Below are 21,887 nucleotides of genomic sequence, written 5' to 3' on the forward strand. Positions count from 1 at the left end.
TTTCATTCCCTGGAAAAAATGGCACCTGATCGTTGTTTTAGGAGCCCACGTTTTCCTGTCTTTTAGAAAAGACATTAATACATGTTTATAAAATAATGGATCGTGGCGAAATCCACCTTTTTTCTTTCCCTTCCCATGTCTTCCAACAGCTCCAGAGTGCAGCAAACTGAATTCCCTCAGGCTCCTGAAAAAAGTAGGTCAACAGTGTCCAGGCTTTCTAAACATATTCTTCCCTCAAGTGCATCTCCTAGAAAGAATCACCAAGTGCTCCACCTTAATCAATACATGTATGGATTAAGATTCCTTAAAACTGGCATTAAAGCTTCCACAGAATTCCCTCCCCACCAGCCCTTCCAGTCACTCTGCAGTTTCTCTGGAATAAGAGGCAAAGGAGTGTTTGTGAACCACATATCAGGAAATAATTGATCTTATTTTCAATTCAGTTTCAATAATTGATCTTCGTTTCAACTCACGGGGAGCAGAATCAGACCTCAAATAGATCTTTTAAAGCTCTTTCTCACAGTAAACTCCTCTTGGAGTGAAAAAAACCAAAACAAAGGTAAACTTGATTTAGGCTGAATTAGTAAATGTTTGGTTCTTGCTTTAAATGATGAAGATACATTGGAATAAAGCAGATTACACGATTTGAAGGTAACTCCAGCAGTTGGACTGAGCCACAGTGGCTGTGTGTGGTTAATGATGTTCTGTCCCCCCACCAGCTGCAGGGGCTGCATAATTGTTTTTTCTGTCAACCTATAAATTCTTGAGTAACAACAAAATTATTGTGATTTTTCTTGCTAAATAATTCATATCTCACCAAGCACGTGGATACCCAGGCCCATGAATCACTAAGCACGTTACAATGAGATCTGATGGCATTTCTTCCTGTAAGAATAAAACCAGCTTTGGCTTTGTCATCTTGCTCAAAAATCAGGTGTTAAAATTTGAAACTTACCTTTTAAGCTTGAAAGTTTCCTTGATCAAACTTTCTGTCCACAGGATTGCTTTTAATCATGTTCTGTGGTGTTAATTCTATTAGGATTATTAATATCACTGAAAGTAATAGATTGGTTTTCTAATGAACTAGAACAGGGCTCATAAACTGTGCTTAAAGTGATGCAATTTGCTTTTGAAATCACTCTAAGTCGTGTGTATTTTGCTTTTTAAAAGACTTAAATGCAAAACCAACATCTTATTCTTTTCTAGAAATAAATCTTTTAAACAAACTTGGGATACATTAGTGACAATTTTTATTCTACATCCCCTTGATGCAATGCTGGAGTTGCCACTTTTTCTTAGGTGTATTTAAACTGAAAAATACAGCCCAAAAAGTGTAACCTGACATCTGTTTCCAGAACCAGGGAAAGAAATCAAGACAACTCTCAGATTTATTAACTTACTTCTCTGCAGTGAACATGAGTAAGGAGCTACAGCAAAAGGCAATTTAAATTAAATGGCCAAAGTAAATAATATATGAAGCAAATTCTCCTTTGTTTCAGGCAAAGTTGCTTTAAAGCAGAAGCCTGAGGGCATTCAACTATTAAGAAATAGCTAAATTTTATTCAATAATAATGTACATCAGGGAGATCTTTAATTCTGGTTTGCAAAGAGATTTAGGTCAATACAAAAGGTAAGTTGAGGACAGATCCAACTTTCTGCTCAAGTCAGTGGAAGGTCAGGTGGCTCCAGGTGTCCCTGAAGAGTGGAGAAATGATTTTTGAGATAATAAGAGAGGCACTAATCAAATACACTTGGGAATATCAACCCTGACTAGTATCTAAATCCAATATTAATTTACAATGGGACAAAAAGGTAAGAACTTCACGTCCACCTGGAGGTTTAGCAAGTATTACATCAACCAGTGGTACAAGGAGTGATGTTATATCCAAAAATATTTAAGCAGGATGAGCTGCCTGGCCCATGTTTGCATTCCTAGTCACAAAACTTCTTTCAAACAACCAAACCACCTCTGTGTTACCACCATTGGAAGGAGACACCACCAGAAAAAAACCCATTTCTTGGGGTAACTCTCATTAGAGCTGCACAGAGCCTGTGGTGAAACATTTGTCAAACATACAAAAAAGGTATAAAAGTGAAATATAGTAATTAAGACCTGGGCTTTATCGATTGTGGGGCTTAAGTCATTTTTCACAGCAAACATAAGCTTTAATAAGTATAAGTAGTTAAAGCTCCTGCCTTGGCTGCTCTCATTAGCATGTCATTGAACCGGTAACAAAGAGCAGCTCCACGTGTGTTGATCACCACCTTATCTTTGAGAAGCAATTAAGGGCCTCAATCATCACAACAAGATCTGATTGTGCAGCCTTTATTGGACATTGATCTTTCAGCAGAGCAGTTACATTTTCCATTAATTTACAGTGGCACAGTTTAACTGGGATACCTGAGCCCCCTGACCCCGGGTGAGGTGGAACACCAAGAGCTCCTTCAGGTTAAGATGCTCCCAACAGTCATTATTGTTTAAAGAGATGCTACCAGGAGGAGCCACCTGAGCCTCTGGGTTTAGGCTGAGGTTTCATCTCTCTGAAGTAGTTAAGTGAGGTGAAACAAAGCTCTCTGCCTTTTTAACATCAGCTCTCCCTCATTTAAACATCATTCTTGAATAGGGCAGAGATAATTAAGGCTCAGGAGATGAACTCAGACTTTGTTTCAAATGGAAGAGCAAACCTGTAAAGGCAGAAGGGTCATTTTGTGGATCAGTTATTTCCCCCAAGAAAGTTTTGAGACAAGGTGCTGTGAATCCTCTTGGCCCCCAGTATTTCCATCCTGCATTCAAGCCAAAACCTAAGTGATAAAAAACAGACACTAAGCAGCATGTACTTATAGCAAAAGGAGAGTGAAAGTCAGATGAAAAGTTTTAGCTTTGAAGAAAAGCAAGTAGGTTTATATTCATACTTGAAAATTATTATAACTCCAGTGTTATCCCTTATAAACAGCCTATTTTCCCTCTGAAATCCTGTAAGAGCTCCCACACGAGCCTTAATGAAAGGAATAAATGATATTATATTTGCACTCTGCCCTCAGACATCTTCCAGTCCATCCTTTAGCACGATCAGCTTCGTAAGAGCAAGAGGTCTATTGATTTTCATGTAATACAAGAAAATATTACATTTGCTTAATTGTTACACAGTGAGATCATTGAACAAGAAATCAGGGCCCTATTTAATGCTGTGAGCAGCACAGAATTGCAGGGATCAATAGGGTAGTTTGTCAGAGATGTTCTCCAAGGAGCCTTGCCCATCACTGTATGGACAAGGAGGCGTGTTGCCTGCAGTTATTGAAAAACAGGTAAGCAAAGTCAGCAGTGCCCATTATCAGAAATCAAACAAGCTGCAGTGAGAGCAGCACCAGCTCCAATGAAGTGCTGTATTTATGGTCTGGTAATTAAAAACCATTTTATCAAGCCTGTGTTGAGCCCAAACCTTTACAGCCAGGTATTGACGAGCTCCGTGGCAATGAATGAGCAGTATTTGACTTTAAACTTATGAGCTGCGGTTCTTTCAAAGGGAAAATCAGCTCGGGGAAGATGCTAAGAGCAACTTTTATTATTAATGAGGGTTCTTGTAATCCCATCTCTTCATCTTGGAGACACAGTAAACTTGTGTCAAGAACAGGCTCCAAAATTAAACAAAATGAAACTTCTCCAAAATAAGTGTTTAGTGTCGCTTTTAGCAAAGCTGCACTTCATTAAGTGGGAAGCACTTCCACAGAATTGAGGAGAAAAGTATTTAATTGAAATTATACTGTAGTCAAAGCTTGATAATAATTTACTGAGGAGCAGAGATCACCCTCCAAAACCAGCACCTGCCAATTTTACGTTTATTTTCCCACTTATGAAAACTGGAATGACCAACTTACGTCACCAGACGGGGGATTTGGAACCAGCAGCATTATTTGCTGGCACTAAAACCAAGCACCAGTAATAGATCCTGTACAGGTCTCTCTGTTGTTTGAAATCAATGCCCAACAATTCCATATTTCCACTATCCAAACAGCTCCCCAAAAGCTTCTTCTCTGCCCAGGTCTCCAACTGAAGTCATTCTGTCATTACACGTGCCTGTAAGTTTTGCTGTTAAAACTGGAGCAATCAGTTATTTGCATCAAAAAAATAAGAGTAGTGTTCTTATTCTCCTGTGTTAATTAAAAATATCAGCAATTTGTAAATTAGCACAAGGGACTGAATCTTCTAGATCACTTAGGTTTTGTTACTTACCTAAAAAGCAATTAAAATTAAAAATAATAACACATCTGGAGTTCCAAGAATTGCAAAAGATACAAGCATCAAATGTATTTTAGATTTTTTATTTAAATATCATTTAAAGAAATGTGATACAGCCATTTTGAACTTCTCAGGCTCTTCCAGGTGACTGTAAAGTCAGTGCCACAAATTCATTCAGACAAAGTTCCAACTCTAACAATTAGTGCATTGTGAAACATCCTGTCAGAGTCTAAACCTGAGCAGCTTCATCTTTTCAGAGACATTCTGAAAATGCCAATGTGTTCATATTCACATTTTACTTGTCCACAGGCAGTTCTCTAATTTGGTAAATGATCTTTAAATTATCACAAGCTGTACCAGTCAGTGACTGCCATAAATACCCTTAGAAATACTAATTCTTCTCCCAAAGCTTCTATCTTTTCAACTTTACTGACCTCTGCAGAAATAAATCTCTCATGACCAAAAAGTCCAGGAAGCTTCTTGAACCAGCACATTAAATATGAGGATGCACTGTAAGAAAATAACAGTTTCCTTCAGTTCTTTTTAGTCAAAGGGAGCAAATATTTGCAGCAGAAACCACCAAACAACAGGGACTTGAAGGCCTGAGTTCAGTACATGGCTCCTTCATCTTCTTTATTTAGAAAATAAATAGTAACTGGGCCGTGACTCGTTTGAACAGTCTCTGTGACACTGGCAAAGAACCAGGATCCAATTCCATACAGTAAAGTTGGGATGCCTAAGGAAAGACAAAAACATGTTACATACAAAGAGAGCAAGGCAGGGAAAATTAGACTGCAAATTGATAGTAAATGATGACTCCAAAATGAGACGAGAGGGAAAGCATTCCTGGAAAAGCTGCTTTATAATTTTGCCTCTCCTCAAATGCAGCTCACAGGACAAAACACCCTTTCTGTGTGTTGAGCACACAGGAGTCAGGAAACAGCAAAAGAAAAGCAGGGATACACAGGAATTATTAGAAAAAGAAAACAGGAGAATAATGATATGAAATGAGTGAAACATGGTCATGCATACAGCCTGATTTCTACCCATTATATATATAAACACACAAACATATATATATGTATAAACACTAAACCCAAACTCCTGGACATCCACTACATTATCAGAGTTTGTCTATGAATCAGAGCAGAGACAGGATGGAAAACAGGCAGTGAGTTCACAGATCAACATGAAGCTGCCCTTGGGAAAATCAGACCCAACCCCAACAGAACTGCAACGGGCAGAAAGGTTTATATACAAAAAGTGACATATTTTTCAGCACTGCCAAGTTACCCATCTATCACAGACAATATTTTATTTATTATAGAAGGAAAAACGGAGATGGATTTAGGCCTTGAATCCAGGAAGGTTCAGAAACACCACATTTAACGTGCTTGAAGTATCCAAATGCTTAAGCAAGATTGTGAAGGAGGAGAGGTGACTTTTTAATCATGTTTTCCCATAATTTAAATCTACATGCAGGGAGCTGTGAGAAAGATAAAAGGTCTGACTGGATGGAGGGAAAAAACCCCCCAAATTTAAAGTTGTTCTTACAAAATCAGTCTCTGTGATTGTACTTTCTCACTAGATCAGTCTGGAAAGATCAGAAAATGAAGACTAGCAGACGTGTTGAAAAAAAGTCACTGACCACTTGTAAACTGAAGCAGATTTTTAAAAATTAAATATGACAACAACAAACTTGTGAAATGTTATGCCACTGTCACTGTCAGCATTTATAAGCATTGTATCCACAGCCAAAGTTTTGAATGAATGTGTTTCAAAACTTATTTTTATAGTAATGATGAAGTGCTGATGGAGCATTCTTATTGTGAGGATTTATATTCCAGCAGCACATGAGGATCAAAGCAGACAGTGTGAAAGAGGCAAAGATTAGCCCAGAACCAGAGTTTGGCTTCAGCTGATGTTTGTGTATTCGCTCAGAGGTCAGAACTTCATAGAGCATCCAGATTTTCAGATGGAAAACGCTCCATACTAAAGGTGAGAGCCATTTAAACACCAAGCGCTGGAGCGTTTGATTTGTCGCTCTCACAAGTGGCCAGAGAAACACGAACTCCGTCAAACCTCCCCGAGTATCGATTTACAGCTCTGCCTTCTCCCGGAGCCCGTTCTGGGACAAGGAGGGGGACAAGGGGACGGGGAGAAGGCGAGAGGGACAGGGAGAGCGGGGCAGGAGGGGGGGAAAGGACATGGAGAAGGGGAGAAAGAGAGAGGAACAAGGGCCAAGGAAAGGGGGACAAGAGACAAGGAGAGGAGGGACAAGGAGAGGGTGGCAGAAGGAAGGGGAGAAGGGCAAAGAGAGGGGGACAAGGGGAGAGAAGGGAGGAGAGGGAGAAGAAGAAAGAGAGGTGGACAAGGAGAGGGAGACAAGGTGACGGGGACAAGGAAGAGAGGGAGAAAAAGAGGGAGATGGGGATAAGGAGGAGAAGGGGACAAGGAGAGGAGGACAAGGAGATGGGGATAAGGAGGAAAAGGGGGCAAGGAGAGGAAGACAAAGAGGAGAGGGAGAGGCGGACAAGGAGAGGGGGACAAGGAGAGGGGCCGGAGCTCCCCGCTCAGCGCCGCCGTCCCGCCCCCCCCGCCGCCGCTCCCCCTCAGGCTCTGCCCGATCCCGCCCTGCCCTCCCCGGGCTCTCCCCGTCCCCCGCGGCCCCAGAGGGCCCGGCCGGGCCGCGCTCACCGGCGTTGAGCACCTTGAGCGCGGTGAAGGCGGCGTTCTGCAGCGCCAGGTCCTGCGGCGCGGCCCGCGAGCAGTGGTACTTGATGAAGGGGAAGCAGCCGGTGCGCAGCACCAGGTAGTTGGCGCCGTCCACGGGCCAGTTGAAGTGCGAGAGCCCGAACTGGTCGTTGCGCACCGCGCTGTACTTGACGCAGAAGGAGGTCCAGTGGGGCAGCCGGCGCTGCCGCAGGTGCTGGCTCAGCACCTCCGAGGCCGCGGGCCGGGCCGGGCTCGGGCCCCGCCACAGCAGCAGCGCCAGCACCAACTCGTGCAGCCGCCGCAGCGCCCGCATCCCGCGGGGCCGCCGGGCCGGGCAGAGCCGCGCCTGCGCCGGCGGGCGGGGACGGGCCGGGCCGGGCCGGGCCCCTCATGACGGGAGGGACACTGAGAGGGGCTGGAGCGTGTCCGGGGAAGGGGCTGGAGCGGCAGGAGCGGCTGAGGGAGCTGGGGGGGGCTCGGGGGGGCTCAGCCTGGAGCAAAGGAGGCTCAGGGGGGACCTTCTGGCTCTGCAGTCCCCTGACAGGAGGGGGGAGCCGGGGGCGTCGGGCTCTGCTCCCAGGGAACAAGGGACAGGAGGAGAGGGAACGGCCTCCAGCTGTGCCAGGGGAGGCTCAGGTGGGACGTGAGGAGGAATTTCTTCCCGAAAAAGGTTGTTAAACTTCGGAATTGCCTTCCCAGGGAGGTTTGGAGTGCCCAGCCCTGGAGGTGTCCCAGGAAGGCCTGGCCGTGGCACTCAGTGCTCTGGGCTGGGGGACAAGGTGGGCACCGGGCACAGGGGGGATCCATGGGCTGGGAGGGCTTTTCCATCCTCTGATTCCGTGATTCTGTGACAGACACGCTGAGGTGAAGCGGCCCCACCTGAGGGGCGAGGGTCACCCTGAGCCCCACCCGGACAGAGGGAGCAGTGAAAACATCACCAAAAAAAGGGCAATTACATTTTTAAAGGGGTTTTGTTGACACTGACATGCTGCCAGAACCATCTCTATGTTGCACCTACAGCATGGACCAGGTTCACCTGCGCTCAGGAGAAAGTGTATTCAGCTGTATTGATTTTATGTAGTGAAAATTAACAGTCACACAACCCTAAAAAAATCCTTTTCTCAAGTGTCAGACTCCTTCAAAGAGAAATATTTTAAAATCACACTCCATAACAATACCACCCTAAAAATTCTTCAAGTGTCAGACACCTCTCAGAGAGAAATATACCCATATTCCATTTTTCTAAATAAAAGCCAAGGTTTTGAACCATTAAACATTGTATTAAAGGGAAAAAAAGGCAGAAAACTGAGAAATAGAAACAGCTTTTTCCTTTCAATAATTGCAAGCAATATCTCAAACTCAGCAATCTTAAACCACTGAGCTATCTGGTATGAACTCGCTAATTAATCAATTACTACCCAACAACGTGCCCTGTTTATTTACTGTAATGTACTACTTGTGGGGAGAACCAGTAATTATTCATCATTGCCAGCAACAAATTTGACTCAAGTTCACCTTCCTATAATTAATGGAGCATATAGTTAGCTTTAATATCTTTATTTATATATATATTTATCTATTAGTGGCAACAGTGACTGAGCTTAGAAAAGTTGGAGTCTGATACTGTGGGTCATACAGTTGAACTAAGGTATTACAGCTTAAGAGTTACCTTGTGGTCACAATATATTAAATTACATTAATGAAGGCTGTCAATGATTGCAGTTCCTAAATCTTTAGTGCTGTAACAAAATTTGCAGTCCAAAATGACATACAGAGGATCCCTACACTGCAACAGGGGGGTGCCTCAGATCTACAGCATCCCAATGTTAAATGGATGTTCCTTAAATTGATGTTAAGTAATCACTGTGAAATGCTGAGGACCAGGTTAGTCTTAAAAATCCAGGGATTTGTTACCTTAACCTGGCTGAAAGGTGGTAAATTCCCCTGAACTGTCCGTTTCAATGAGGTGGATGTGCTGAAGAACTGCATTTTTGCTCTGTGCTCAAGAGCTGTCATTCTAAATGTAGCAACGTGGCTGAATGTCTTAGTTTTTTTTCCTTTTATGCAGGTCTTTAAACCCAACTACCTAAAACAGGAGCCCCAGTTTCCAGTATCATCAACTCCAGGTAATGTTCCCCCAGAAGAACGACCTCTCTCCAGACAGCACATCAATTCTTGCAAGAACAAAATCCACAAGGTGCTGTCAGCTGAACACACACCCTCATTTCCAGCTGTGGACATCACCTTTTTTTTAAAAAAAAGATTTTAATTTCATATTCTATCTGCTCTATTCCTAAAACCCCTAAATTTTTGGCACCAACAGCATGGGAGTGGAATGTGAGAGACTGTCAAGCCGTTTCAATCCTTCCCTCAGCTCAAGGCTCAGAAGTGTTAATAGTAATTAAAAACTTTTTTTTCCCCCCCTCCAAATACATTTCACACTTTGTACATGCCGAGAAATCTCTCTCACCACGGGAACTTTCAGGTCACTTGTTTCCTGCAAAAACAGGTACAGTTTTCTTTTGTCAGGACAGAACAAAGCCAGAAGGAAGTGCAGGTTTCATTTCCTCCCAGGACACTGCAGTCTATTAAGTGCCAGTGAACTAATGAGCCTCTCAGACCTTATGTTGTTCTGGCTTGGATCAAGGCTTGGTTTTCCCTTAACCCTTCAGAATCCAGCTCAGTTCCACCTCAGAAAAAATTTGTGTGGGCTCTGCTATATCCAAATCCAAGACTAGACTGAGATTACGTATTAAAAAGGAAAAAAAACCCCAGGAATTAAACAAAAATACTCTCTTGGATTTTTGTCTGAAGCAGGGATCAGCATTTATGCAAATGTTCTCATCTGCAATTAATTAATTCTGTGACCAAAGTGGAAGCAAAAAAGGCTACACAAAAGATAATGTGGGATGTTCAGGGATCAAAGACTCAGCATTGGAAAAACTGGGCACTGTTCTGGTGCAACTGCTTGGTCACATTCAGTGTTTGTCTTAAAACTGGTTTTCCCTGAGTTTTTTGGGAAGTAATCTCAAAGACACTTGCCATGCCTGGGATAACAGTCTCCATCTCATGGAGAAGCTGCTATAATAAAAGAAGATTCTATAAGAAAAATCAGAGTGTGCTCTTTCTTGGAATACTAAAGATAATTTTACAAATGTAACTGTTGGCCTTAATACAGTGCACAGCAACTGTGACAAAAAAATATCTAAAATAACAAAATCTATCTGATGGAGAGATCTGCAAAAGTCATGGAACCCTGAGAACCACAGTGCAAGTGGAATTATAATAGTCCTTGCAGGATTTATTGATGAATTAGTGCTATTACTGTTATTTTTGATAATTTGAAAATGAACATAAAACAACTGCTGCAAAAATCTGTAGAGAATGGAAATAGCAGCACAACGATATGGACAGTCAGTTCCAAGAGGAACATGGTTTGCTGGACTGACTGAGAAGATGGTATTTAAATTACAGGCAGAAGAATCCTGGAATGGTTTGGGTTGGAAGGGACCTTAAAGCTCATCCAGTGCCACCCCCTGCCATGGGCAAGGACACCTTCCACTAGCCCAGGTTGCTCCAAGCCCCATCCAACCTGGCCTTGGACACTTCCAGGGATCCAGTGGAAGCCACAGCTTCTCTGGGCAACCTGTGCCAGGGCCTGCCCACCCTCCCAGCCAAAAATTCCTCCCCAATATCCCACCTATCCCTGCCCTCTGGCAGTGGGAAGCCATTCCCTGGGTCCTGTCACTCCAGGCCCTTGTAAATAGTCTCTCCCCATCTTTCCTGTAGCTCCTTCAGGTCCTGGAAGGCCACAGTTAAGTCTCCCCAGAGTCTTCTCTTCCCCAGGCTGAACAATCCCAATTCCCTCAGCCTTTCCTCACAGCAGAGCTTCTCCATCCCTCTGATCATCCTGGTGCCTCCTCTGGACTCACTCCAACAGGTTTAACCCTGTCCCTACTTTCCCGCCAGGAATCTGTTTCAGAACACAATCTGTTGGAAAGGGAATTTGGGGTCTCAGGGCTCTTTTCAGTGCAGTCTGATCTGCTCTGATTTAGTGACACTGTGACCCCATTAATAAGATTTTAAAACAAGACACTGAACTTCAGCAACAGGAACACGAGGAGCATCAGAATGATTCCCTGCTCTTCAACAGGGTTTTTTTTGGGAATGAAGGGATATTCCAAACATCACACCCAGAAATGATGGAGATGTTCTGTCTCAGTTAATACCAACCCAGGAGGAAAAAACCAAACCTGTTCTTACAGATGAGGAAGCACTTCCAGAAGCATAAGGAATCAGGCACTTAAACATTTTCTGTTAACTATTCTTTCAGAGCATCTGCTTCCCAAGGTTGCTCTTCTTCCAATTTCAGTTTGTTTTCTGCTGTAACTCCTAGAATTGCTTCAATATCTTGAATTGCCATCTGCAAGAGATTCAAGGAATACAAGTTATTTAATAGGCATTATAATGAAATCCAGCAGCCCCAGCTGGCAGTGCCTGCCTGGAACAGGTAAAGACACTTACACAGGACAGGATGCACCAATTAAATTTACTGTTACTTTGGGGACAGTTGGGGGAATTATTAGTAAATACGTACAAAACTCAGGTAAATAAAAATACAATTTGTGCTTCTAATTAACTAACAGGTGTTTTATTTCACATATGTTAACTCACAGTGAAGAAAAGTTCCCTTTTAGATTTTTCTTCGGTGGCTTCTTTTCACTCTCTCACATTGAAAAAAGGGATTTTTTTGTTGTTGTTTATTCTGTAACGTTGTGAAATTTAATTATGTCTTTCCTAAAATCTGTCATTTCACACTCTGCTTGTCAGAGGAAAGTCTAGTCAGAGTGGGAGGACTGATATAAATTACGTGATGTGATTTAAGATATAAATCTCTAACACCGCTCCCCTCGACCTTTCACAAAACACTCACAGACAGGATCTTAGAAACTTTTTATCAAGTTAAAGGTGATGTAGCTCAGCAAAAGGACTCCCCGTGGGAAGCTCAGCAATTCTCTGGAATGAAAAAGCAGCATTGTGAGGAGTGATGTTCCAGGGCACGGGGTTGGATTCATTATTGCTTTCCTGGCTCCTTTTCCAGCGAGGTCGGCCCAGAGCAGCTCTGGGGGAGAGGTGGGCACACCTGGGGGAACAGCCCCAGCCTGTCCAGCCCCTCTGCTTTGTCCTCCTTCCCCCTCTCCACCCTGGAGCTTCCTCCAGCACACGATCAGGACAAAGAGCCGAGAAAATTGGGAAAAGAATCCACTTGGGAAATCGAGGGATGGGAACTAATGGATTAAGTACGTGGTGGCTGCTGCTTAAAAGAAATCAGTGTTAATAATCCAAGGAGCTGTTATCAACTGGGAAGTTTGTTTCTAATTTCAGATTCTTACCTTGATGGTGTCCCTTGAAAATCAGGCAGGCAATTGTGACAGAACTGTGTGAGGCAGTGCCAACAGCTCCTTTGCTCTTCCAAAGGACACTCAGGAGCATTAGATTACAAATAGTTTCCTGCTGGAGTTTGTCTCTTTTCAAAGCAAAAGTTTCAAACTTAAATTTAACTAACAGGTTCAGTGGGAGGCTGCCTACACTGACCCAGACACTGTAAAGCACCCAGCACTAACGATGAAAAGGGAATGGTTTAGCACTTGTTTATGATCCAGCATGAGGTATTTGCAGGCCTTGTACAGAAATTACCCGGGATCGTTAGTTAATTAACACCTCACCTTAAAATTGGTCTCGCCTTGCATATTAGGTGCTGATATTTCTTGATGGATGATGAAGAGATTGCGAGCAAAGGTCAGGAGGACCCCCTGGAGATCCTCTCCGATTGTTCTGTTAATGATATCCAAACAAATGAGTTTCCCAATGATTCCCTTCACATGCTTAAAAACAATCGCCCTCTCATTTGTGCCTGCCTGGTGCTGGAATTTAATGAGGAATTTCAATCTCACAAGGTGGCAATCTTCAGGGAGATATGAAAGATGAGGCTCCATTTTAACTTGTCAACAGGAAGGATTTGTGTAATAAATAATTTTTATTAATCAACTTAAGCAGAAGTAGGCAGAGAGGTTTCAGCTTCTCCAAATAAAAGGCTGCTATTGAGTTAGGACTGAGAGAGCAAAACACTTTCAACACCTACAATAGTTAAGGAGAACTGTTGCTTCAGCCTAGAATTTGTGAAAGAGAAATGTCAGCAGTGTCAGCATTTCTCAGATTGTTGCAGGTTTTGAGGCTTTGGTTTCCCAGACCTTATGGAACAGGGAATTACACTGAGGAATTAATGTACCTCATTTACTGGAAGTGACAACAGATTTCTGATGTCATAAAATAGATAATTCTCCGAGATGTTTCAGGTATTAAGAATTTTATAAACCCTAACTTAAATTCTTGAAAATATTTCCAAATTAAGACCATGAAATTGCACTGAAAATCAGACAAAACTGGGATCAGGATGTAGGGCAAAGATACTTGAGAGTATTCTGGTAATACATTAATAACTGCCAACTCAAGCTGGTGATGCAAGAGGTATTGTTATGTCCAAGAAAAAAAGTTTTCTGCTGAGTTTCTGAGCTGAATCAGCTCCTGGAGAGGAGTGAAAGTACCAGGACAGCAGGGAAGAGGCTCCATAAGTGGGATGTGGGAAGGAAGCAAAGAGCTCACCTTTCAGCAGCAGCAGCTGTTGGGAGGGTTCTATGGAACACTTTCAGATACCTAAATCACTTTTTAAATGTCTCATGTAGATATTTACAAGCTCTTTTTTAGCGATTTTCATTCAAATGTATCTTACAGCTCCATCATGGGAGAGCAGAACAGCACGGAAATATCTCAGCTTTAAAGAAATCTGCCTCCCTTGGCTGCTACCAGTGCCCTCCTCCCCAGGAGCCCAGGGCAGGCTGGAGGAATCCCAGCCCTGGGAACAATCTTTAGGATCCACTGAGTGCATTCCCAGTGCCAGGGGAGGGACCAATGCTCTGTCCATCATCCTGACAGAGGTTTGTCTCAGCTGCTCCTCAGTGCTGTCAGCAACGACCCCATCCAAAAACCTCATTAGTTCTTCTCTTCCCTCACACCAGAACTTTTCTGATGCTCAACAGAAATCTTCCTTGCTGTGAGTTAAGTTCCTTTCTTCTTATCCTACTACCAAAGATGTGGAAATCACATTTTATCTTCTTGCAGAGGCTTGGAGATCACTGGCAGATCCCACTTCTGCCTCTTCTTCCCTCCTTTAGTCTTTCTTTATCAGTCACATTCTCTAGAACCCTAAACATTTTCGCTGCCTCCCTCTCAGCAGAATGAAAGGATAACTTCCAGCATCTCCCAGGATATACAGTTTTTCCATAAGATCCTGACTGTGTGGCTTGCAGGCAGTTTGACTCACAGATCCTGAGAACCTACTTGTTCCTCATATTCATTCCTCCTCTCTAAATGTAATTTCTTGCAGCTGGTTCCAACCAAATCTAATTCTATGTCTCACATATTGTTCCTTCAATTTGTTGAGATCATTTGGAATTCTATTCCTGCCCTCCACAGTCCTTGCAGGCACATCCAGCACTCGAGGAAGCTGTTTTGTTATCCAGGTCATTACTGGAACAGCTCCAGCATCAAAGGAATACAGAACAGGCTGAGAGCAGAACACTTCACAGCCCCTCACTCATTCAAACATCCTTCAAACACTCAAACATCCCAATTTTGGCAGGAAGCTTTACCTAAATTCCCTCTGAGGAGGGGTTTGCAGTCAGTGTACAGTAGAATTTTACAGATTATGCTTTCTTAGACCTCTTGGGGGGAGGTCCATGTGTCTAAAGAATTCCTAACTTCCCTGAGTGCCACTCAGCACTTTATGAAATCAATACAAAAAGGCACTAAACTTCACCCTCTCTGCCTCATGGAAGTCAGGTTTTTAATAATCTTGCCTGTAAAAGTAAGCCTGTACTAATCCATGTGAGCCATTGCTCCTGCCAGTGAATCCAGCTCTCCTGGAGCCAATTCCAGCAGGTCCTGAGCCTGCAGTGCCCTCAGCCTTTGGGCTCAGCACACTCCTCTAATTCTTTTATTCCTAAAATGCTTAAGGTCTCCCCAAAACTTTCCCAGAGGCCAATCTTACACTTTTCTGAGCAGGAGGTGACAGTTGGTGACCCCCAAGCCATGGTGTTCAGGTTGTCCCTTCCCTTCCCATCCAGCTGTTTGTCACCCTGGGGAAGGGACAGTCCTTACTTACATCATTCCCAGGCTGTGTCGCTTCTGGTCTTCATACAGGATAAAAACTGTTCCCTGGTTTTCCTGTTAAATAAAAAAAAGTTGCTTTATTTATTCCTAAAATAATGGTAATTGTAATAAATGTGTTACACAGGGACACTAGGTATACACACTAAGCTAAAAAGGGTTAACTGGGAATTGTGTGTAAGGGATCCATGCTCAGTGTAAGCAGATTATTGCTCCAATTTATTGCAGAGAATACAATAAATACAGCAGAGTCTATTCAACAGCAAGTATTTTTATTCCTAAGCACTAAAGGTGGTCAAAAGTATCTTAAAAATTATCCCCTTATTTTTATCTCAACAGGCAGGTTAACCCCTAAAAGCCTTACACACACTTAAGTTTAAGGACAGAGAAAATGTGTTTATTCTCTTGTTCTTAAAGCCTGTCCTTCACCTTAGATATACATGGGACACAAACTTTCATTAATCTTCAGCTCTGGGTCATCACGAGCCTGACACTGGCAACATGGGAGATGTTGGATCTCAAATTTAGATTTGATATTAGGAAAGAATTTTTCATGGAAAGGGTTGTGAAGAATTGGAACGGGCTGCCCGTGGAAGTGGTGGAGTCACCAACCCTGGAAGTGTTAAAAAATGTGTACATGTGGCAGGTGAGGACATGATTTAATGGTGAACATGGTGCTGTTGGGTTGATGGTCAGACTTGATGACCCTAAAGGTCTTTTCCAACCTTCACAACCCTGTGATTTACGTTGCTCTAAGTGGTTGTACCATACGAGAATTTACTACAAAAATTCTGTGGAGCAAATATCACATTTTCCCATTTTTCCCCGTTCGTACCTGAAGGTCAAATCCAACCCCACGAGCTTTACACCTCTGCAGGAGGACGTTGTAGGAGGTCCCGGAGAGGTTGGAGTGCCTGAGCTGAGTGCTGGCCACGGCACAGCGGGGGCTCACCGGGGCAGGCTGCAGAGAACAACACAGCATTCCTCACTTCCAGACCAGTTCATACCAGAACCCAACAGCTAAATGGGAAATTGGTGACTTTTCACAAGGCCACGTGGTGGTAGGACAAGGGGGAACGGCCTCAAGCTGAAAGAGGAAAGGTTCAGATGGGAGATTGGGAAGGAATTCCTGGCTGGGAGGGTGGTGAGGCCCTGGCACACGTTGCCCAGAGAAGCTGTGGCTGCCCCTGGATCCCTGGAAGTGTCCAAGACCAGGCTGGACGGGGCTTGGAGCAACCTGGGCTGGTGGAAGGTGTCCCTGCCCATGGTTGGAATAAGATGAGTTTTAAGATCCCTCTCAACCCATTCTGTGAATCTGTGATCTCACAGGGCTCAGTGACCACTGAAGCTGTGAAAATATCAAAATGTGGTTCATAAAGAGCAATTCTGTAGATCTGATCTGGAATACAAGGTTTTAGAGATTTACAGGGATTTAAATTGGCTGCATGAAAATGTCTGTGTTCAGTAGACATTGTGATAAACAGGAATTCCTCCACACTTACATGAGTTCACTGGCAAAAATCCATTTATAGAATCACAGAATCACAGAACAGTCTGGGTTGGAAGGGACCTTAAAGCTCATCCTATTCTACCCCCTTTGCAGGGGCAGGGACACCTTCCACTGTCCCAGGTTGCTCCAACGTGGCCTTGGACACTTCCAGGGATCCAGGGGCAGCCACAGCTTCTCTGGGCAACCTGTGCCAGGGCCTCCCCACCCTCCCAGCCAGGAATTCCTTCCCAATATCCCATCTGGCAAGGGGAAACCACTCCCCTTGGATCCAGGTAGAGCTGCATCAAGTTTAAAGCCTTATCAGTGCTTAGGCCGAAGAGCTGTTGCCCTGAGCAGCCCTGAGCAGAGCTGTTCTCCCAAGCCAGGGCTTTCCTGGTGTTATTTTACTGCTGGACTGTTCCCTTGGAACAGGGACACTCCATGTTGAATCAGTAATTTACAGTATTTTCTCTCCAATGATATTTGTTTTGACACTGACTCATTTAAGTTGACGTCGCCGAAATCCTGATCTAATACATCTCTGCCTGAAAATTAATCATGTTTATAATATTCTGAGAATTAATAACACCCATTGCTCAAGTCATTAACTTAAAAAAGGAGCTTCCAAAATCTGTTCTCTGCAGTGGGGGACCACAAATAAATGAATGCTTGATAAAATAATCCAAGTAGCAGTTTAACAAGCGTAAACTTGAATGTGGCTGCAATAACACAGAACTATTGTTTAAGGGTTGGCATCAGGTTGATGAGGTGCTTATTTCAGCTACAAAGCATGCATACACATGCATAATGAACTGCAGGATGAATTATTAATGTGTTGCTTATTTAGCCTCATCTGTCTAGAAGATAATGTATCCTAACTATAATGAGTGATTGGTTTTGTACATAATTACAGGAGCAGCAGTATCTAGGAAATTTGTTCTTTCAAAGAAGGATTTCTAAAAATAAAACCCTCACACAAACTCAGGGGCTGCTCCATTTTATCAAAATCAACCCTACCAGCATGGAGAATATCTAATAAATTAAAAGGGACAGAATCATTATTAACATCATAATTTTACACAAAGTGTTTTACTTAATCATTCATTACAGATCATGTGCTGTAAAAACATTTGTCTCTTGTTTTGTTTCTTTTTCTGTTTTCCTGGGAGACTGCAGGCTTGTAGTTAACTCTTAAAGAGATAAAAATCTCAGAAACACAGAAAGAAGAAAAAATAAAGGATATAATGACAATTTATGTTAATTCTGATGGAATTTTAATTAAAAAAAGTTGCTACTTGATTACTTTTCATTTCTAAAACTTGGACTACTGGGACTAATCATATCTAATTTACTTCTCTCCAACTAAAAGTGGTTGCTTGACAAGAACAATAGATCAAGAGCTCATTAACCTCTAAATCACAGCTCCATGACATTTTTGGAATGGTGCTACATTCCTCTCCTCTATGGATGGAAAAAAGAGAGCTGTGAATCTTCTGTCAAAACACGTCAAACAGCAGCTGTTTGGGATCTCTGTGTGAGTGTACACAGGGACATGTTTCTTATGCTCTGACTTCAGAAAAGACCTTCCTTCCCTTTTTATTAAATCCCGGAATGGTTTGGGTTGGAAGGGACCTTAAAGCTCATCTCGTGCCATGGGCAGGAACACCTCCCACTAGCTCAGGTTGCTCCAAGCCCTGTCCAGCCTGGCCTGGAACATTCCAGGATGGGATTGTTTCACCCTCAGGTCTGTGCAGGCAAGTACAAAACTTCCCTGCTCCAACTCCCAATCCCAAATCACTGCTCAGACTTCTTCTAGACTGCTTTGAAGTTATTCCTACAGTCAGGGCAGTGCTTCACCTCTTTGATGCACCTAATTTATGCAACACATAAATTACCACTTGTTTTACAACTTGAAAGCTACTTGAAATATTTAAAAGTGAGTTACCACCACAAACCAATATTCCCGAGTGCAAAGGATGAATAATTGGGGACCCACAAATCCAGAAACTTTCATTTCTACTCTGATGTTACCCCATTAATTTATTAACCCTGGAAAATCCAAGAGGAGCACAGAGGAGCAAATTGAGCTCCTCTAGAACAGCGCTCTGGGACAGATTGTAACTTAGGGGGAGTTTCCATGAATAATTTACTTGTGAACATCTCACTGCTTACAGGTTTTGTCCCCTCACGTTGAATCCATTGGCTTTTCACTGCCTGTGACCCAAGAGGTGCTTCAAGGGGGCTGGAGCCACAATCCACGTTTCCATCTGTCACGTACAACAGGAGCTGGGTCAGGGCCAGCTGGTCACTGTAGCAAAGGTCAAGGTCTGTTGCCCACACCTGATCCAAACAAAGAGGTGCATTAAAGGGAGTTAAAGAGAAGAAGGGTAAAACTCAGCAATTGGGAAGGAACATCTCTGCCTTTATTGTCCTGCTTGTTGGTGTTCCTGCTTCTGCCTTCCTGGGGCAGCGTTGGAGATGATAAAGATGTTGGGAAGGAATCTTCCCTGGGAGGGCGGGGAGGCCCTGGCACAGGTTGTTCAGCCTGGAGAAGAGAAGGCTCCAGGGAGACCTGAGAGCCCCTTCCAGGGCCTAAAGGGGCTCCAGGAGAGCTGGAGAGGGACTGGGGACAAGGGATGGAGGGACAGGACACAGGGAATGGCTTCCCACTGCCAGAGGGCAGGGATAGATGGGATAGTGGGAAAGAATTCCTGGCTGTGAGGGTGGGGAGGCCCTGGCACAGGTTGCCCAGAGAAGCTGTGGCTGCCCCTGGATCCCTGGAAGTGTCCAAGGCCAGGTTGGAGCAACCTGGGATAGTGGAAGGTGTCCCTGCCCATGGCAGGGGGTAGAATAGGATGAGCTTTAAGGTCCCTTCCCACCCAAACCATTCCAGGATTTCATGATTCTACAAACCACTTCCAAATGGGAACAATCAGAACTCTTCTCTAACTGTAGAAATAACTTTTCAGGCAGGATTTATGAGGCAGAGGGAAGTACCATCAACTCCTTCTGCAAGGCTCCTCTTCCCCAATAACCTGAGCTTGGTTTTCCCGGTGAGTTTTTCCCACTTAAAAAAAAAAATCCTTGTGGCTCCTGTGCCGGTGAGAAATGTTCCCACACACCAAGATCTGCCCTCCAGTGGACCCCTTAAAACAAATCTCCCAGTGAACAACTTGACTAAGCCCTTGAATGGTAAATGGCATCATTATAAGGATATTAAGGGGTCAGGCAGCCAAGGCCTCTTGGAAAACCGGAGTTAATTTCGGAATCATATGCACACAGTAATGCCCTTTGGATAATGGGGAATAAATCACCCCAGTAACAGTTGTTAATATCCAACTGCCAAGTATCTGTTGCTGTATTAAATATCCTATTTGTCAACTTAAATATTTCCTGCTGCACGGTACCAGATGCAAATAGGATGCTAATGGCTGCCTTTGCTTAGTAATAGGGAACGTTCCCCAATTATAAAGTTTAATTTTCTTCAATAATTTATTGTTTATCATCACTCCTGCGAGACAGGGAGGAACTTTCCCATCGATTTGTACTTTTCCAGCATGTGCCAGCCTTTTCAACGAGTCAAATCATAGTTATAAACTAGTCATATTATAGGAAATCTCAGGTATCTGAGGACTGTTCAGCTCAAAGGGAACTGGGTGCTCCTAATTAGACCCATGATCTTACACCTGCATCGCTCTGACCTCAAAATTCACACCTTGGAGGATTTGTTGATGCCCAAACAGAGGTGCAGGAGACAAGCTGGGCTGAAGGTGGGCCATAAAAAAAGTTAATCAAAGATGTCCCTGTGACTGAAGCACATTTGGCAACATTTAGGGAATGGGGTGAGCATTTAACAGCAGATAAAGCATTAAAAAAAGGCAGCCTGGCAAACCTAACCAGCCATTAGCACTAAATAAATTCATTGCACCCTCCCAGGGATTCAGACAAAGCACACCAAGCATGGGGCAGCACGTCCGTCGTGCAAGAGTTACTCAACAAATCCCATGTTGTCAGTAACTACAATTAAAATACAAGTGGCATTGTTTTAATTTCAGATGTAGAGAAGAGACCCATTAATTACTCGTGTGGTGCACTTCACATCCATCTAAACAAAGCCCCAGCATGCCAGCCTGGCTCCAGTGCCCACTGGCACCTTCCCAGTCGCTGCTCTGGGAAGGACAGAAGTGCTCCCGGATCCCCTGCTCCAGGGGATGGCCCAGCTTGCCCAAAAAAGAGGAGAAAAAGGTTTTAGCAAGGCAAGTTTTGTGCTGCAGATCCTGAGATCGCCCAAATACTATTTTAAGGAGTTTCTGTTTACTCAGCTAATCGCTTCAGATGTGGCTTCACCATCTCAGACCAACCACCCTCGTGCTGCTGCCTGTGAAATTAAGGGTTTGGATCTACAGGGTGGATGAAAGGTGTCCATCCCTTCCCTTGTTGTTACTCAAACAAAGGAGAGCTCTAAAACACCTCCTTTAAGCTTCAATCATGATTACATTCTGCATAAAGTCATCAGATATTTTGCATTTTTAATATAAGGTGAGGGCTCCAACAGCACGAGGAGGAGGAAGGAGAACGTGGCTGGAAGCCACCTGTCCACCTCCTCCCATTCCAGGCCTGAGCCTGGGGATAAACCACCCCTGCTGCAACTTAAAGCAGCCAAATGGTCACTTCCCTGTGCCAGCTGGGATCACCCCCAAGGATTGTTTTCCTGGCTCGGGATTGTCAGAGAACACGATACTGTGGCCATGTCCCTTCCTGCCCTGGATGTGTCCCAGAACATCCCTAAGGTGGGCAGAAAGGAAGAAGGATCAGATGGCACAAGATTCCAGCTTTATCCTAGCAGGGGATTCCCTTTTGCCATGGAAACCCAGAAGTGCCCTTTAAATCCCCTTTGTGCTGCTCCAGACAAGGGAGACACACAGGGCTGGCCTGGGCAAGGGGTCTGCCTTTATTTTTAGGGATAATTTTCCCCATTTTCTTAGTTCAAATGAGAGATAATTAGTAACTAGCTGACTGAATTCTTTAATGGAACAATTTCCAAGTCTCACTGCAGTTCCTGAAGTCACAAATGCTCTTTGGAAAATCACAGGCAACAGTTTTGGTAGTTCTGAGCAAGGCTGGAAGTTGGGCCAGGCCTGAGCTGTGAAGACAAAGGCTCTGCAGCTCCCTGTGCTGCTCCTGGTTCTGGAATTAGCAGTGGGAATCTGCCTGCTGGCT

The 21,887-nt window shown here is 43.7% G+C and overlaps 2 protein-coding genes across 13 annotated transcripts in view; both read right to left on the reverse strand.

Annotated features, from left to right (window-relative positions):
* Nucleotides 1-4,304: 4,304 nt before the first annotated feature.
* C12H15orf61 (chromosome 12 C15orf61 homolog) lies at nucleotides 4,305-7,267 on the reverse strand. Of its 2 annotated transcripts, none has more exons than XM_032699905.1 (2): nucleotides 6,935-7,267; nucleotides 4,305-4,973 (listed from the first exon to the last, which is right to left on the reverse strand). In XM_032699905.1, exons 1-2 carry the CDS (start codon nucleotides 7,263-7,265, stop codon nucleotides 4,846-4,848), a joined length of 459 nt encoding a protein of 152 aa, XP_032555796.1. In that variant the 5' UTR covers nucleotides 7,266-7,267; the 3' UTR covers nucleotides 4,305-4,845. The 2 variants fall into 2 exon arrangements, with proteins under 2 accessions (XP_032555796.1, XP_032555797.1); XM_032699906.1 differs by having other exon boundaries at nucleotides 4,865-4,973; nucleotides 6,948-7,267.
* A 3,980-nt stretch (nucleotides 7,268-11,247) lies between these two features.
* IQCH (IQ motif containing H) overlaps nucleotides 11,248-21,887 on the reverse strand; it is a 55,211-nt gene continuing 44,571 nt past the window's right edge. For 9 of the 11 annotated variants that reach the window (XM_032700050.1, XM_032700049.1, XM_032700051.1 and 6 more), the window contains 5 exons: nucleotides 18,840-19,007; nucleotides 16,014-16,139; nucleotides 15,174-15,235; nucleotides 12,679-12,787; nucleotides 11,248-11,375 (listed from right to left, as the gene is read on the reverse strand). In XM_032700050.1, coding sequence (XP_032555941.1) covers nucleotides 11,274-11,375; nucleotides 12,679-12,787; nucleotides 15,174-15,235; nucleotides 16,014-16,139; nucleotides 18,840-19,007 — 567 coding nt within the window. In that variant the 3' untranslated portion in view covers nucleotides 11,248-11,273. The other 2 variants (XM_032700054.1, XM_032700053.1) reach the window with 2 other exon arrangements.

Source organism: Chiroxiphia lanceolata, chromosome 12 (assembly GCF_009829145.1).
Source record: "Chiroxiphia lanceolata isolate bChiLan1 chromosome 12, bChiLan1.pri, whole genome shotgun sequence".
Classification (NCBI taxonomy): domain Eukaryota; kingdom Metazoa; phylum Chordata; class Aves; order Passeriformes; family Pipridae; genus Chiroxiphia; species Chiroxiphia lanceolata.